The 18,088-nt window shown below is 36.7% G+C and overlaps 1 protein-coding gene across 1 annotated transcript in view; it reads left to right on the top strand.

Annotated features, from left to right (window-relative positions):
• Positions 1–18,088, top strand: part of slc13a4 (solute carrier family 13 member 4) — a 100,030-nt gene that overhangs the window by 31,048 nt on the left and 50,894 nt on the right. The window contains exon 3 of the mRNA XM_028805141.2: positions 13,002–13,138. Within this exon, the coding sequence (XP_028660974.1) occupies positions 13,002–13,138 (137 nt within the window). The remainder of the gene's footprint in view (positions 1–13,001; positions 13,139–18,088) is intronic.

Here is an 18,088-nt window from a genome sequence, read left to right as displayed (position 1 = left end):
TGACTTAAAAGTGGTGGAGTTCTCAACTTCCAGTTGAGAAAGATAAGTCTACGTATGTGCTAGTATTGTAGGAAAGGCAATTTCAGTTTGTTCTTCCTTCTCCACTTTAAGCCCATCTCAGAGTGCACCAAACACAGCAGTTAATGGGTTCAGAGTGATTTTGACACAGAGGCTGTCTGATAGGTATGCAAAGATTTTTGTCCAAAGTGTGTTAATTTGTTGCACGCTGAGAACATATGGCCCAATGAGGCTGGAACTAGACTGCAACATTTACTGCTTGAATCTTGTCCTGGAAACATTTTGGACAATTTTAAACGAGGTAAATGTGCTCGATAAAAGATTTTAAGTTGAATGATTGATTCAGTGCTTTGCACATGGAGCTGGAGTATATTCTGTGCATGGCTGCCTTCCACTCCTTTTCTGAAATATTAAGTAACAGATCCTTTCCCCAATGTACTTTGGAGTCTTTGAAATGAAGGGATTTTAAAATATTTTTATAAATTGTGGAGATGGTTTTTGAGTGTTCAAGACTGATCAAAATTTCTTCTGGAATAGAACAAAGTGGGAGGTGAGGAAAATTGGGCAAATTCTGTTTACCAAAGTTTCTAGCTTGAAAGTAGTGGAAGAAATGTGTTGATGAGAGGTATAATTGTTCATAGGATGACATTACCTATGTATGTACAAGTCTCTTAAATGTTTTAGTCCCGGACATTTTCCAGATATTAAATAGTGTATAAGTTTGAGAGGGTGGAAAAAGTTTGTTGTTATGCAGAGGTGCAACAGATGCAAGCTTCTCTGTCTTAAGTGCTTCCTGCATTGGTTCCATATTCTGAGAGAACGAAGGGTAATTCGATTATTAGTGTATTGACAGTAATTTGCATTAACTAAGGCACAGAGCAGGGAATTTATTTAATTTACAGACCAGGTTTGTTTAAATTAATCGATTTGTGTCAATGGTCCAGGGGCCTCATGCATAATGCTGTGTGTAGAATTCACACTAAAACATAGCGTACGGACAAAAGTGGAAATGTGCGTACGCATAAAGAACTTCAGATGTACAAAAGCATGTGTGAGACAACTTCCACAGACTTCTGCTCCATAAATCCCGGTCAGCATGAAAAGTAACACATGTGAACACGCTTACTGCCTCACTCCTTGGAACAGGCAAATCAATATAAATAGCCCTTTAAGTTCAGCATTTTGTGAAAAGTCAATGGCAAAAGCACGGGAAAAAGAAGAATTTCAGTGAATGTGCAGTGGAGGCACGGGAAAATATACTATTTGTTGTCTTAACTCTTTTATGGCGGATGTCAACTTTTGTCGACAGGAGGTGTTGAGGGTGCATGTCGACAAAAATCAGCATCCAGGGGTAGAGGGCAACAATCAGCTGTTAATAGCGACAAAACTCACTGTTACATGACAGGCATTCCCTCTCTGCTTGGAGGAATGTTAGACTCATTGACTCTGCGTCTAATCCTTGTGTGTGCGTGAGTTACGAAATGTAAACAGATGTAAACAAAGGCAAGATGGCATCAACATCTCATGAGGGAGCGAAGCGAGTGCAGAAAACAATACTCAGCAGACAATGTTTTGCGCATTATTGCTGAGTCAGACTCTGATTTTTCAGAATCTGATTTTGTTAAGAGTGATCAGGAGATCGAAGGAGAGTGAGGAACTGGCATCAGCTGATTGGACACCAGCCGACGACGCTCCAGCTGATCGGCTGCCAGCTGAGCACATTAGTGAAGCTGATGCACCTACGGCAAGGTTCATGTGGGAGGAATACCCAGACATTGATCCGTGGGAGCCAAACTGACTTCACAAGACGGCATGGCTTGCTGTTGGACACGACAGATTACCAGCCGCTGGACTACTTCAGGCTGCTCACTCCTGATGCTTCTTTTCAGCTACTCACAAACGAGACAAATAGGTATGCAGAGCAATTTTTTGAATCGCGGGCTGCGCTTGCACCGCAGTCTCGTTTTTCAAAGTGGAAACCCACAACAAAAGATGAGATGAAGTGCATTGTGGCATTACAAATAGAGATGGGACTAGACTGGTGATATAACTTCAGGGAGCATTGGTCCAAATGTGCTTTGTCCCCTGGTGGCTTTGGACAGGTTATGCTGCGTGATAGGTACGTGCTGCTGCAAAGTTTTATACACTTTTGTGATAACCAGAAGCAAATGCCATGGGGTGAGCCAGGCTATAACCCCATGTACAAAGTTCAGCCCCTGCTTGACATTGTGGAACCAATATATAAACAATTTTATCACCCTGGCCGTGATTTGTCTGTGGATGAATCTATGATAAAATACAAGGGACGCATTTTTTTCGGCAAATATATGCCAGACAAGCCCAAGTATGGCATAAAGAATTTTGTACTGGCAGAAGCAAACACTGGTAATTACATATACAGGAAAGTATTTCTTTCAAAGAGAGAACTGTCCCTTGACAAGTCAGGTTGTGCTGGAGCTGCTTCAGGGCTATGAACATTTGGGTCATGTTGTGTACATGGACAATTTTTATACATCACCAGAATTGTTCATGGAGCTACAGAGCAGGGGAATTTGAGTTTGTGGCACATTGAGGGTGAACAAGAGACACATGCCTTCACAGATGAAGCCAGACAGGCTGAAGATGAAAAGAGGTGACAATACGGTTTTCATGCGGGCGGAAAACTTGGTGGCAGTGGCATTGCACGATGTCAAACGGGTGACTTGTGTCTCTACAGTACATACTAACAATATATGTGAGAAAGTGCAGCAACAGACAATTGAAAAGGAAGCACCGGTGCAACACATATTGTAAGCAGTGGATTGTGGCAATGCATGCAATTGGCTGCTTTGAGCGAAATCATACTTTGCATGACTTTGCTGTGTAACATGTATGTGATATGTATGTGAAATCATAGTATGTGAAATCATATAGTATGCAGGCTCATACAACATGCAAGACAGTAACATTTGTCAAAAGTAAATATTTTTTGTTGATTTCATATGTTAAACCATTGCTTCGTGTTCTTTTTTAAAAAAGTTAGTTTTTGGAAAAATATTCAGCCCTGGGAGAAAAGTAACAAAAAAAATATTAGCCCTAAAAGAGTTAAGCAATGATATAAAAAACAAAAGGAAGTTGATTGAGTGATACAGAGTGGTGGATACACTTGAAAGTTCAAGTTCAGAAAGTCACATAGTGCCCAACATAAAAAAGAAGTGGACAGATATCAAAGTCAAGTTGTAGCACATGTCATAAGGAAGCGTATTAGGGTACAGAGAAAAGAAAAAAAAATAGGGACACAGTGAAGAAGAAAAGGTCAAAATATCGACTTTAGTCTCATAGTTTATTTTGTCATTCAATTAGAATGTTGTAAACTTCATTCTAAAATCAATGTTTAATTTAGTAGAGTTTCCCAAATCCCATTGTAACTGAAGTAGCACGTTAAATGCTTTGTTTTCTATGTGTGTGAATCTCTATGTGCTTCTTAAGTAGACGTTATTTTACATTGACAGGAGCACACAGTACAATATACGGTACATGTACATATTGTGCTGATAGTGTAAATGGTTCATAATATTGCTCAGGTTGTGCTATATTACAGCTATAGTGCAGGTTTACAGTGAGGTAATTGTAATTATAAGTACAAATAGTTCTGCCAGGAGCACTTGATGGACAAATTGATTGTGTTTATAGCTGTTGGGATGAAGCTGTTTCTGAGCCGCGAGGTCCATGCAGGAAAGGCTTTGAAGTGGAGCGGAATGAGTGGCTGAGTGTAATCCATGCAGATGTTTGTGACTTTCCTGAGGCAGCATGTGCTATAAATTTCCTCCAGGGCTGGAAGCTATATCCCGATAATCCTCTGCACTTTCGACACAACCCACCATAGAGCTTTCCGATCAGCTGCTGTAGAGCTGTGATTCCACACTTAGATACAATGGGTTAAAATACTTTGAGTGGTGTACTGAGAGTAACAACAGTAAAGAGGTGTTGGTATTTGGAATAGCATGGCCATTCCGTGCACCATTATATTATTACAGGTTGATTACAATCAGGTGCCTTAAATTAATAAACAATATGTGGTTAATTTCAGTGTATTTGATAAAGCCATGGATGAGAATCTAAAAAAGAAAGGGAAACCACACAGGAGCAGTAGCATTACTTTGACGAATGGAAATGACAGTTTGCAAAACTGAGCAGAAACTTGCTTAACAAAGGTTTGGGGGTTGCTGGCATGAGAATGTGAGTGGCTTTACACCAAGTTTAATTTTTATACATCACAATGTGAATGTGGGAATGGGCGTACGCAACATTATACATGAAGCCTCAGGTCTTTATAGCTTGTATATTTGCCACCCAGTAAAAGAATTGAAAGTTAGGTAGTGCCATGCCCCCTTCTGCTTTAGGTCATTGTAGAGTCACCATTTGGATGAGTGGATGTTTCGAATTCCAAATGAATGAAGTTATGATCGAGTCTAATGTTTTAAAAAATGATTTGTTGATGTATATGGGGATGCTTTGAAATAGGAAGAGAAGCTTGGGAAGGATGGTCATAACAATGTTGATTCTCCCTGCTAATGTAAGATGGAGGGTAGACCATCTATTCACGTCTTGTTTAATTTTTTCCATGCAGACAACAAAATGTTGTTGAAAAATAACTAAATATTTGCTTGTGATATTTACCCCATGATATTTAAACTTACTGTATCTGCTAAAATAAGTGGGAAATTGTGAGTTAGAGAATTCACTGGAAAGAGCACACTTTCATCCAAATTGATTTTGAGTCCAGATATTTTTTGAAAATCTGCTAACGGTTTTAGGATTGCTGGTACAGAATTTTCTGGGTCAGATATATACAGTAACATATCATCTGCATATAGTGATATTTTCTTTTCAAGTCCTCCTTTGGGAGTCCAATTTATCTCTAGTGCATTTAGAAAGTAGACAGTGGTTCAATGGCTATTGCAAAGAGCAAAAGTGATAAGTGGGATCCTTGTCGAGAACCACATTCTAGTTTGATGTAGTCTAAAATAATCCATGCACATATGTTTGGGCTGAACTCAAATTTATGAAATGTGGTGAATAGGTAGTCCCATTCAACCATATCAAAAGCTTAATAATTTCAACCAGCACCTTGCAGCTGAACATTTGATTTGTTATTTGCTGGTTAGTTTGACTTCTTAAGTAATTTCATTCTTGTTTTCGTTCACAGTATCCTGTATATTTTGCTTCAATTTTTGGCATTAATTTTTAGCAGCTGATATAGTTTACAACTTTTGCAATGTATACTCTTTTGGTTTGATGGGTTCTGGGATGTGAGGTGGTTGGCATTATGACATTATGATATGGTCATAATTGTTTTCCTCCAGCTTGTTGTGTTTAATTCTTTGCTTAACTGCTACATTTCTGTTAATTTTATAAAACCTTTTTTGGTGTTTACAGTATATTTAATTCAGATGATGAACACTGTGGTTGGAATGGTTTTGGGTACCTTTGTATGCTTTTATTCTTTAAGAATGTGTTTACACTTCACACAATGTAGGTTACTACATAGTGGATATTAGTGGTTTGTGGGTTAATCAGTATTTTAGTTTGGAATGAGAGGTATATACAAGAAATATAGGGGTGTTTTGGGTGGGTGCCTGAGCTGAGTGGGCCCGGAGCACTTGTATTTCTGAGATTACAAGTGGCTGTGCCATTATAATTCCATATTCTATTTTTCCTGTTATTTCTCACTGCTGTCTGTCTCTTTTTCACACTGATTATGGCTATGCTTAATATTATTTTGTGAAATGTCACAGACTTGAATTTAGGTCACGGGAATATGTGCATGCAAAGACTAATATTATTACCATGTTGACATGCTTTGATCCAGCAATAATACTGTATTTTCTGTCTATTGATGTCCTCTGTTCTGAACTGAGGCCTTCCCTTCTGCTTCCAATGAAAAGTGTGACATTCCTATTCTTGTTAGACAAAGCCTACAGATTAAGGGTTTACAACTGTGTGGTTAAAATCGTTGTTGGTTTTGTTACTTGTAGGCAGAGCTATGTGGTCATAAGTTGTTGTTAGTCTCTGTTTACAGAGGTATTGTATTGCTCCTCCTCCCTGTTATCATCAGTTATTTGCTTAAATTCTCTTGACAGCCAGCTACTGCTTGGTATTGACACCAGTTCTGAAATAAATCTGCTTTCAGACAGAACACCCCTCACCTATGTACTTTTTCTCTATATAAATTTATTGCAGAACTTAATTTTAATAATTCTTTCTGGTGTTTGTGCCTCTCACAGTTCTAATTTTCTTGTTGTCAATGCAAATCATGAGTTATTGTATAGATTATATGTTCATGTCACTTTCCTTGCTCTATTAGTTTTTGATTCCTAGTTAGCTACTTCTGCTTTGCCTGATCACAATTTTTGCTTCCTGCAGTTTCATTTGTACAACTGTGCAACAAAGTAAAAATTCATTATGTCACTTCTGAACAATTAACCTTTTTCCAAACAACATCCTGTCAGACTTGACTTGCTTAATGCACACTTTTGATTGGCTCTTTTTGGTAATGCTTTATTGTTTTTTTTATTAAATGTTTTATTCAGTACTTTACAATATCTTTCTCTTCTTACCGTGCAAATTCCAAACTGCCTAATTATTTTTTAACTGTTTTTTTATATATTTATTTTCTGCATTTATTTTTGTCAATGAAACTGCATGCAACATAAAATATGGTTTGAAATTAAAACTGTCATTTTCACCCGTCAACCTTGAGAGTTTGGACTCTAGAGAGCACTGTATTTTTATTGTATACAGCTGAAACTTTGCACATGCCTAGGAGCCACATGATTCCCAAGGAAAACAGTGAATGCTCAAAGTTGCGCACAGCCGTGTCGGACATGATAAAGTGGCCTGAAAAAGTGGCCTGAATTATTGTAAGAAGCATTTACCCTGAATTCATCATAATTTCAAGAGTCTACATATAAAATCTAACGAAGATTTATGTCAGCTGTACTGATGATTCACCAGTCAAAAAAACAGTACTCTCTATAGCCCATACTTTCAGTTTTGATTGTTGAAAATAATAGGTTTCATTTCCAGGTAAATTTGATGTAGTGTGTGATGACACCAAAATTAATAAATGAAGAAATAATTAAATAAATGAACAAAGAAATAAGCAACAAAAATTATTTTTTACATATTATTGCATTTTTATTTATTTATTTTTACATTTCACAGTACATGTATTTTCACATTTATTTATTTTATTTTCTCCAAAATACTTCTTCATACAGAATCCCTCAGCTTGAATCCTCACTATAATCCCTAGAAAAGGCTCACCCCCTTGCGGTCAAGAAAGATAATAACCGTTAATTGCTAGTACTAGAATTTAGCTTAAGTGTTCTTTATTTCAGGAAGCAGAGCTTCAAATTTAACATATTAATCAGCCACTGTTCTTTCTGTCCATATTAAATATATTTAAAATTCAAATGACACTCAGAAATTAATATTGAATTTTTTCATTAATATATGTGACAGTCCAGGTCAGCTCCACCATCCCTGGTTGCTTCCAGGAGCCTCTTGAACCTGGAACTGTTGATAATGCCCCAAGGATGAGCCAGGCAAATGAGGACACACACAGTCAGCAAGGGGTTGGTGCAAAGTGATTGAGTGCTTTATTATAGAAAAACAGTAGTGTCCAAAGTACAGTGCAAATAAGATCTTCCATAAATAAATAAATAGTTGAATAAAATCTCTGACAGTCCATGTGTTAAAAATTCAATAAATAATCCAAAGATAAAACCAGAATAAAACTCAGTCATCGGGTTATTACTCTTCTTTCTCTTTTCACTGAGCCTAGTGCAACTTCATGTTTCCTGTCTCCCCAGCTCGCCCAACGCATTGCTCAGCCACAGGAGACACCAGCAGCTTCGGTCCTCACTTCCAACTCCTGTCTTGGCTGCCTCCATCGACATTAGCCAAACTGGTCAGAATTGGCTGTCATCTTGTCTTCCCTCATTCTCTCCTAGCATCCTTTGGATCCCACCATCATACCCGTTCCTCCAGTAAATCAGTGGATAAAGATCTGCCCCTAGAGCACCGATCATTCTCTGTTCTGTGGGGCTATTGACCGCTCTGCATTCTTTTTTTTAAACTGGATCAGCTCAGGCATCTGATACTGCTGTCAGTCACTTTTCCCTTTGTCTCTCTTCTTGTCTCTCGTGTATCAGTTCCTTTTTTGAAACCCTGTGGGACACAGGTGCGGCAGTCATGGCTCTAGCACTAATGAAGAAACGGGTCAATCTCACACATGGACATGTCGATGCGAGATTGGCTGCCACCACATCTGCCATTGGAGCCACTGTGCCACGCTTCCTAAGCCCCACCTGAAAGCGCAAGCACATTATTTATTTATTATTAATTATTTTTTTAAAATGCACATGCCCAGACCTGCTTATCTCACCCTATACTAAATTATATTGAGTCTCCAAGCACTCATTCCTCTGATTTTGGTAGGTTTTGGACTCTAGTCCTGATAAGGCACCAAGGTTGTATTGACCTCGTTCTAAGTAAATAACCTTATTTTGGGGAAAAAAAAATAATTCCTTCCCTTCTTTGATATGCATAAGGAAGCTAGTTTAACTGTTAACATGGTAACAATTGTTTTCCTTTTAAATCTAAGCAGAAACTCTACTCACTATCAGTATATCAGACCTCTCTCTGTTATGAACACAGAGCTAAAACTATTAGCCAAGACCTATGTTTAGCTACAGTGAGTCAAAGTTAATATTTGTTTGTGGCTAACCTGTGACAACATGTGCTGACTGCTACATGTCATTGATTCTGCTTCATCTCTTACGACCCCGCTACACTTCTTTTGCATGATACGAAGAAGACTTTTCTTTTATGAACTGGTCATTCTTATAGAAAATCATAAATAGGATGGACTTTGGTATGACTTTTACAAATTTGAAAATGTTGATAATTCCCAATTACAGTTCCATATTACAGTTCTATATTGTATCTTTATATGCAGAATATGTACTTCTTTATTTATATAATCCCTCCTTCTGATAATTCCTAATTTTAGACCTGTTCAAGACTTTACAAAACTTGCCTGATTACAAAATTAATTGGATCAAGTCCTCTCTTCTGCCTATTAATGACCTATGTTACCAAGTCCGTAACCCCCACCTCCTCAATCCCTGTTGCTAATAGTTTCAGATATTTACAGAATGATATCTATGCATCATATTGTGGTATTTGTATCTCCTAACTACCATCACAGGTTCTCTAATATAAGAAACTTAAAGACTGCTCTTAACTTTTTTTTTCTACATTTCAATCTCATCTTCCCATCATCAAAATGAACATTGTATCCAGTTTTAGTTTTAAAAGCCAGGTCACTGAATCCACAGTTCTGTTGAGTTGTATGAGGCTTAACCTTAAGCACTCAACGACAATTCTCAATAGACTGAATTCTGGTATGTGTCTTCCTGACTTAGAATTTTATCATTGAACTTTATCCTGTTTGGTCATGGCTATGTCCTCCTTTCATTGATCCCATTGGCACCTCATATAATCCACCCTTGCTTCTCCACTTTCCTTTCAAGTTTTTCTTTTTTGTCTCTTAAAAAACAAAATTTTCCAGGCTTTTATTGGGACCTACAGGTATTTTGTTTTAAGCCATCAGTTTCTGGTACTGTTTGGAAGACCTCTTCACACACACTTGAAAATGATATACTCACACACTCATCTTCCAAACAGAGGTTATCTTGCTTGGTAGCCAGTTTGATAGTTCAGGACTCATTAGTAGCACTGCTTAAAGCTTTTTCAATTTTCATGAATTTCTTTTTCTACCTGCAACTTGTATCAGTGCTTAGGACATATAAGGTTCTCCCAGTTGGTCCTCTGCCAATTCACCTCTACATTTATTGTTCTGGTATAGTCAAGAAAACACAGCACACAAAGTTTAAAAATTTACATAGGCATTCTCTTGCTACCTGCAAATGCCTTTGGATGGGCCTCATCCCAGTTGCCACTTGTGTCCTCTTGTTATACATTTCACTTATGTTTACATTCTCATACTACCCTCCTGTTTTTTTCTTTACAATCTTACACATTCAACTTCCTATTAGACATCTATAGAGTGCCTCTTACCTCTCCAGAGCTTGTTACTGTGGATCACTGGTGATCTTCTTTCTTCAGTTTAATTTGCTTTACTTGAGTGCATCATTAATAAACAGGACATACACATAGGAGGTCGACTGGACTTCATTATTCAGTTGTTAATTTCCTGCTCTGTTGCCCTGTAATAAAGTTTTCCTCCATCACCACTATTCTTTATTGTTGTTACAATGTGGTTTGATTGTGCTTAGTTTTCCTATTTCTCCTGGGGACTGGGATAACCTATAATATTTGCTAACAAATACAAATATCAATCATTTATTTGAAAAAAAAAATAATTTCACTGTAATTTTTTTTTTCTTTATTTCGCCTTATATGATTTCTCGTATTAGGAATTTGTTAGTTTTCGCATACCCCTTGGGGTCAGAGCGCAGGGTCAGCCATTGTACAGCGCCCCTGGAGCAATTACAGGTTAAGGGTCTTGCTCAAGGGCCCAGCAGAGTAGGATCTCTTTTGGCAGTGATGGGGATTCGAACCAGCAACCTTCGGGATACCAGCGCAGATCCTTAGCCTCAGAGCCACCACTCCACCCCAATTTTGTTGTCTTTACATATATTATCTCAGTATTCTCTATAGTTTTTATATAAATATGTGATTTAATGAAGATTACGTGATTTAAATGTGTCATTATACAGATTTTCAGCTTACTTCCCAACATTTTGTGTGTAAATTTCAGCAAAGGCACATTATTGCAAATAATTAAGCTATTGGCCTCAGGCCAATAATTTCATAACACCCCCCCTTCTGGTTAAGCTCTCATTTTCAGAACTGGCTTAGTTCAGTAGGGGTCTGGGTTAATAGCATTAAAATGTGATACAAATTTAAAATTATCTGTTGGTTAATTTTAAGCTTTGTTTTGGAAACATAAGGAGTAGTTTGTGTGAACTTAATAATACTGACAGAGAAATTTCAGCTTGCTTTTCACACACACACTAAGCATTAGTAAATTCATTCTTCGTTAAGGAACTCTGTGTTGCAGTTCATTCTTAATTACTAAACATAGATGATAATAGTAATAATAATAATAAATTTTATTTATATAGCACCATTTCCATGCTCAAATTAGTAATGCTACCAAAATAATAACTATTAATAACTGATATAACAACAGTATTTTTCCATAAAGTATACTTATATTCCAGTTGGAATACGAAAAGGAAAATTTTATTCATTAACCTGATATATGTCTTGAAGACATGGAAATCTCAGACAGACAGCCCTGTCTTTGCAGCTGCAGGGCACAGCGTGGCCTCTGATTTAAAACATTAGCAGTTCTTGAGTACTGTACCTCCATTAATTTGTAGAGAACTGTGTATGTCAGAAATTACAAGGAAATTACATAAAAACGAAAGCTCTATTCATGAGGAGAGTCAGAGAGAAAATAGGTAATTTAAAGAAAACAGAAAACACAAGAAAAAATAAATATGGGCCATTGAAGTAATTATGAAGCACATACGTTTATGATGGCACACCAAGCAATTTATTGAGGTTTTATAACATTACTAGATCTGAAAATAGGCAAAGTCAAAAAAACTCTTTAAGTGAAATATTTTCACCATTTGAATATGTTTATATGTTCTGTGTATTGTATTGTATTGACCCCCTTCTTTTGACACCCACTGCACGCCCAACCTACTTGGAAAGGGGTCTCTCTTTGAACTGCCTTTCCCAAGGTTTCTTCCATTTTTCCCTACTAGGTTTTTTTTGGGAGTTTTTCCTTGTCTTCTTAGAGAGTCAAGGCTGGGGGCTGTCAAGAGGCAGGGCCTGTTAAAGCCCATTGCGGCACTTCCTGTGTGATTTTGGGCTATACAAAAATAAACTGTATTGTACTGTATTGTATATGTGCTTGAACCGTTATTATAATTTTTTTTGTTTTACAAAACACTATTTGATTGTTGTGTGTGCTGTTGTCATGTTTTGTGAAATTAATATTAATTGACTAATTAATATTAAGATCATTGACTAAAAATCAATTAATCAACAGTCATCTCTTTTGTGTTTCACTTCACATTAACAGCCAGATATGAGAAAATCTCAGTCCCTGTACTTTAGTGCAAATCTGCTTAGTTACTTACATTTCACAGTATGTAATTGTGATGTTTTATGTCATTGGTTCCTTTCATAAAATAAATATTCAGTTTAATGGAATCTTTCTGAATACCAATTTTAAAAAATAGAAAATAACTTCCCCTGGATGTCCCCATTTATGCAGACTGATACTTGAAGGAGCTCTCCAGTCACCTGCATGGATTTTCCCTTTATTACAAACCATCTCACCAGTACCTTGCCATGAGTCAATCATTTACATCTTCTACATCTATTCACATTATTTGTTCTTGAATCTAATTATATACCTTCAGTTTTTAATAAATTGAATATTTTAATCATACTGACAATTATTTTTTACAAGATATATATTGTATCATGGTCTTCTAGTAGAAAAGTGTGGTATTTTATTTTATTGACTCACTCTAGTATATTATATTTGAGCTATGTGTACTAGATAGATAGATAGATAGATAGATAGATAGATAGATAGATAGATGCTTATTAAGAGAATAATGTAATATCAGTCAAATTAATCATACTGACAATTATTTTTTACAAGATATATATTGTATCATGGTCTTCTAGTAGAAGAGTGTGGTATTTTATTTTATTGACTCACTCTAGTATATTATATTTGAGCTATGTGTACTAAATAGATAGATAGATAGATAGATAGATAGATAGATAGATAGATAGATAGATAGATAGATAATGTAATAATAATAAATAAAATGTAATGTAATAATGTAATATCAGTCAAATTACTTTTGTATATACAGGTTGCAGCCGAGTACTTTAAGGACACAACCCTCCTTCTCATTGGCGTCATTTGTCTTGCTACATCAATTGAGAAATGGAACCTCCATAAACGCATTGCTCTGCGTATGGTTATGATTGCTGGAGCAAAGCCTGGCATGTAAGTATCATTCTAGTCCATAAATTTGATGTGTGCTTCCATTGATCATATTTAAATAGTTAGGCATAGCTTCCTTATCAAAAATCTCTTTTTTTAACCTTGACTGAAGCAGGTAATGCATTAGAGTATAGCATCCAAAATGTTTATATTAGGTGGCATAATAGTTGCTTAATACAATTGTTTCTTATCATTTTAAGATTACATAGCACAGAAGATTTAAATTTGTGGTTAATGCATTTTGTCATAAATTATGTATCTTTGTAGATCTATATTTCAAATCTGGACTTGGTGATTTCCTCACGTGGCAGGAGTGAAGAGTTAAGGGGTCATTACGTATTTGGTTTTTGAGTATCTGTTTATATTTTGCAATCAGTTGGAAACACCTCATGATAGTTAATGGGAAAAAAGAGGAAAAATCAAAGTCAGAAATTTGGGACCTTTATCCATCCATCCATTTTCCAACCCGCTGAATCCAAATACAGGGTCACGGGGGTCTGCTGGAGCCAATCTCAGCCAACACAGGGCACAAGGCAGGGAACCAATCCTGGGCAGGGTGCCAACCCACCGCAGGACACACACAAACACACCAAGCACACACTAGGCCAATTTAGAATCACCAATCCACCTAACCTGCATGTCTTTGGACTGTGGGAGGAAACCGGAGCGCCCGGAGGAAACCCACGCAGACACGGGGAGAACATGCAAACTCCACGCAGGGAGGACCCGGGAAGCGAACCCGGGTCTCCTAACTGCGAGGCAGCAGCGCTACCACTGCGCCACCGTGCCGCCCAATTTGGGGCCTTTATGTGTCATGTAAATAATATCAGGATAATTTTTGAGCCATATGCCAAAATGTCCTTATTTCAGCTAAGGAAAACATCACACATTCAATCTACACAATAATTAAAATCCCCTCACTATCTCTTTTATATTCTGTTCATATATTTCCTAACCCTATCAGCCCTTTGTCTCTCTGAGGCTCCCATGCTGCCTGTTCGATCCCTCTAAAGTTTGCTGAGTCAGCCATTGTTTTTTTTTTTTAGTTGCCCAAACCACCTAAACTAAACCACAAAGAACAGTAAGGTTATGATGCCATGAACTATTGTTTAAGTCCAGCCCTTTTGGGGAGAAACCCTGTTACAGCAATGTGTAGTCCAATATTATTCTTTTCTTTCTAAGGCTTTAGAGAAAAGCCAAGCAAAATGACACCTTTTATTGGCTAACTAGAAAGATTACAATATGCAAGCTTTCGAGGCAACTCAGGCCCCTTCTTCAGGCAAGATGTAATACAGAAACTGAAGTTTCCTATGTTTATATACACACTCTAGGACAAGAAACAACATTGGTAAATATTTAAATGAGAGATTTTGAATGTAAAAAATTAATAGATTCATTCAGGCTAGGGTTAATTTAGCAAGAGAGAAAAGAACAATGTATTGTCAAGATCTCTGGATAAGATAACTGTCCAACAAAGTCTTTTGAAGTTTGTAATGAGTTTTTTCAAAACAATGTGGGTCTGTAGACAGGTTGTCTGTCATTCTGAGAGATGTAAACAATCCTCATATCTGACCATAAAACTCTTGTCTTTATTCAATCCATGTTGTAAAGTATTAAATTTTAGCATGAGTTTAACTTCCCATTCTTTTCTCTCTTGCTGTGTTTTGAAGTTGCCCATAAGCACTGTGACCTTAAAGTCCTTCTCACAGTGTCCATGGCTGTTGAAGTGGGCCGCCACAGGAACATCTGTGTTGCCATGTTTAATGTGGAACCTGTGTAAGTTCATTCTCTGGCGGAGTGTTTGTCCAGTTTCTCCCACATAGAGTGCAGTGTCGGGACATTTCATGCAGAAAATTAGGTAGACTACATTAGATGATCTGCAGGAAAATGATCCCTTGATGTGATGTTCAAGTCGGCAGTGTGGTATAACTATACGGTCTGTATCATAGATGTGGGCACATGTTTTGCATCTTTTCTGTAGGCATGGAGATGTGCCATTTTCTGTTGGTTCACTTAGGGAGCCTCGGACAATTAATTGTTGAAGGTTTGGTGGTTGTCTGTATGCCAGGAGGGGAGGTTCAGGAAATACATTTTTCAGTGTTTGGTCATTGTTTAGTATTGGCTGAAGTTCTTTTATAATTTTTCGAAGTGTTTCAAGATGTGGGTTGTAGGTGACAACAAGGGGGATGCGATCCTTGTTGTCTTTGTTTTTATATTCCAGAAGGTTGTCTCTGGGTATGGCAGTAGCTCTTCTTATTTGAGTGTCTGTTGTTTTCGGGGTGTAACCTTGTTTGATGAAATCTTGTCTGAGCTCCTGCAGTTGTTGATCCCGGTCTGTTGGGTCTGAGCAAATACGATTGTACCGTATTGCTTGGCTGAAAATAATGGAGCGCCTTATATGCTTGGGGTGGAAGCTATCATTTTTCAGGTAGGTCCGTCTGTCTGTTGGTTTGTGAAAAATAGAAGTTACAAGGGTGTTGTCTTTCAGTTGAACGGTGGTGTCAAGGAAGCTGACTTCTGTTTTTGAGTAATTCAGCTTCAGCTTTATGTTGGGGTGAAAACAATTATATTCATTATGAAAATGGAGAAGGTCCTTTTCACTGGCAGTCCAGATTATGAAGATGTCATCTATGTAACGGAGATACAATATTGGTTTTACGATGCACATATACATGAAATCTTCCTCCAATTTTGCCATAAAAAGATTTGCATAGTGAGGTGCAAACCGACATCCCATTGCAGTCCCCATTTGTTGTAAGTAGCAATCCTGTCCAAAAGAGAATAGATTATGTGTCAGAGTGAATTTTATCATTTCTATTAGTGACTTTGTGGGTAAATCATGTTGTTTGAGGTACATTTCACATGCCAATATGCCATCATCATGGGGGATGTTAGTGTAAAGTGCCTCAACATCCATTGTGGCCAGTAAGGTTCCCTCAGGTAAGGGGCCTAAAGCAGATGAGCATAAAGAGTTTCATCAATCAATGAATCAAAATCTACATCTGAAGAACTAGGTCTTGGTTCACTACTACCGTTGTACAAATTGGATCAATATTAACAGCTAACTGCTGTCTCAGTACCTAGTATTTTGTTAATTTCATTGGGGATGTCACAATGCCAAAATTTTAGATATTGATACCAATACTAATAAAATTTCATAATACTCAATAACTTTCCATACCATGGCAAAAAATACACCCCAATCAACAGCTTTTTAGTAAAAGTATCTCCATTATTAAAATGAACAATAATTGCATTTTTCTGTAATATACTAATACATTTACATTTGGCTGACAGCTTTACCCAAGGTGACTTAAAAAATTTGAGATACAATTAGTTCCATTTTTTTTTTGTTTTACCAATTGGAGCACAGACAGGTGAAGTGACCTGCTCGTGGTCATACAGTATCCTTACCAAGATCTGATCCTGCAGTCTCCAAATTCTTAACCCCTTCACCACATTGTCTGCCAAAAACTATGCCACACTTGCCACAACAGTGACAGCACCTTTAAAGTACTGTTATACCCTTCAAAAAGTTATTCAACTGTCATTTAAGTAAACTACTACTGTATTAGCATTCATAAATATGAAAATATAATGCAGGGCTTGAATTTTAATGTGTGATGGACATTGGGTTCCCCCCAGTGTAACAGCAAATTGGGGAAATTTTATAATCTGGAGGGGATTTCAGCATAGGGTTTATAAAGAATGATATCAACATAGATTACCTAATTAATCTTACCATGTACACATTCCAAATTTTTTCTCTGACATTTTATCTCCAGTAACTGAAAAATATTGCTTTCTAAATATAATAATTCAAGCATTATTATATCTGTTGTGATGAATTAGTGAATTCCAAGATAATTCAGGATATTGTTATTTAAAGAAATTCATTAAATCTTTTTTGTATCAACATATTTTTAAAGTCTGGTTTGTAAGAGAATCACTCTGTTAAGTTTGTAATATTTGTTGTTGTAAGATTTATATTTGCATTATTAGCTTTTCAAAAACAAACTAAAGAGTAACAAATGAGTCAAATTTATTCAATTTTCAAATACAGCAAAATCTTGGAACTTTAATTTTCTAAATCTGTCTCTCACTTATTGTTTTTTTTACGTTTTTCCAAACTTTAATTGCTCGGATGAAATCAATCTTATAAGCTTTACAATAATCCAGTAACACAATGGTAAAACACTCTTTGTTCTCAGTTTTCAAAGTATCTTATATGACTGGTCAGGATTTTTTTTAGCTTGGCTGTACGCTAGTCCAGAAGTAGAATGTTAACTAGACCTTTAGTTTAACTGGTAGACTGCATTACACTCACTAACATACCTTTCAAATATATTGCATATGTGCTTTCATTACATTTGTCAAAATTTTCCATATTTAGCAATGAATTATTTTATTTTACCCACTCTGCTAACTGGCATAATCACAGTGCTTTTTAGTACTAAATAAATTTTATTTTTGTGTTAACAATTGGACTGCTCATTTCATTGTCAGTCTATTAGAAAGTGGATGGATACTTAAAAGCACATATGTGGACGTGTTCTACATAATCAGAGAATGAATGCAATGCCTTAGTTAATTTCTAGAGTCTGTATAGGACACTGTATTAAAAGGCGATTCATCACTTCATCATTTTGTCTCTTTTTACAACATCATAACACTACAAGTTGGAACGTTTAAAACCCACATTGGATAAGTTACATCATTGCGCTCACTAAGTAAGCATAAAGCTATTTATAAACTGACTCTCTAATGGCAGAAAAATGGTAATAACGAAAGCCAGTGTTTGTGTTTTGGCTTTCTTAAAATAATAATAAGCATGGTTCCTGCAGGCATGTGCTGAAATTCTACTGTCTTGAAGGCAAAGTATTTCTAGAAATGACTTCTGCATTTCTTTTCAACTTGTAGTGATGTACCATCATCACTGTAAACCATTTTTAT

Source organism: Erpetoichthys calabaricus, chromosome 1, assembly GCF_900747795.2.
Source record: "Erpetoichthys calabaricus chromosome 1, fErpCal1.3, whole genome shotgun sequence".
Classification (NCBI taxonomy): Eukaryota; Metazoa; Chordata; class Cladistia; order Polypteriformes; family Polypteridae; genus Erpetoichthys; species Erpetoichthys calabaricus.
Note: the sequence above shows the minus strand (reverse complement) of the source record. Positions and strands in the feature narration are given on the sequence as shown.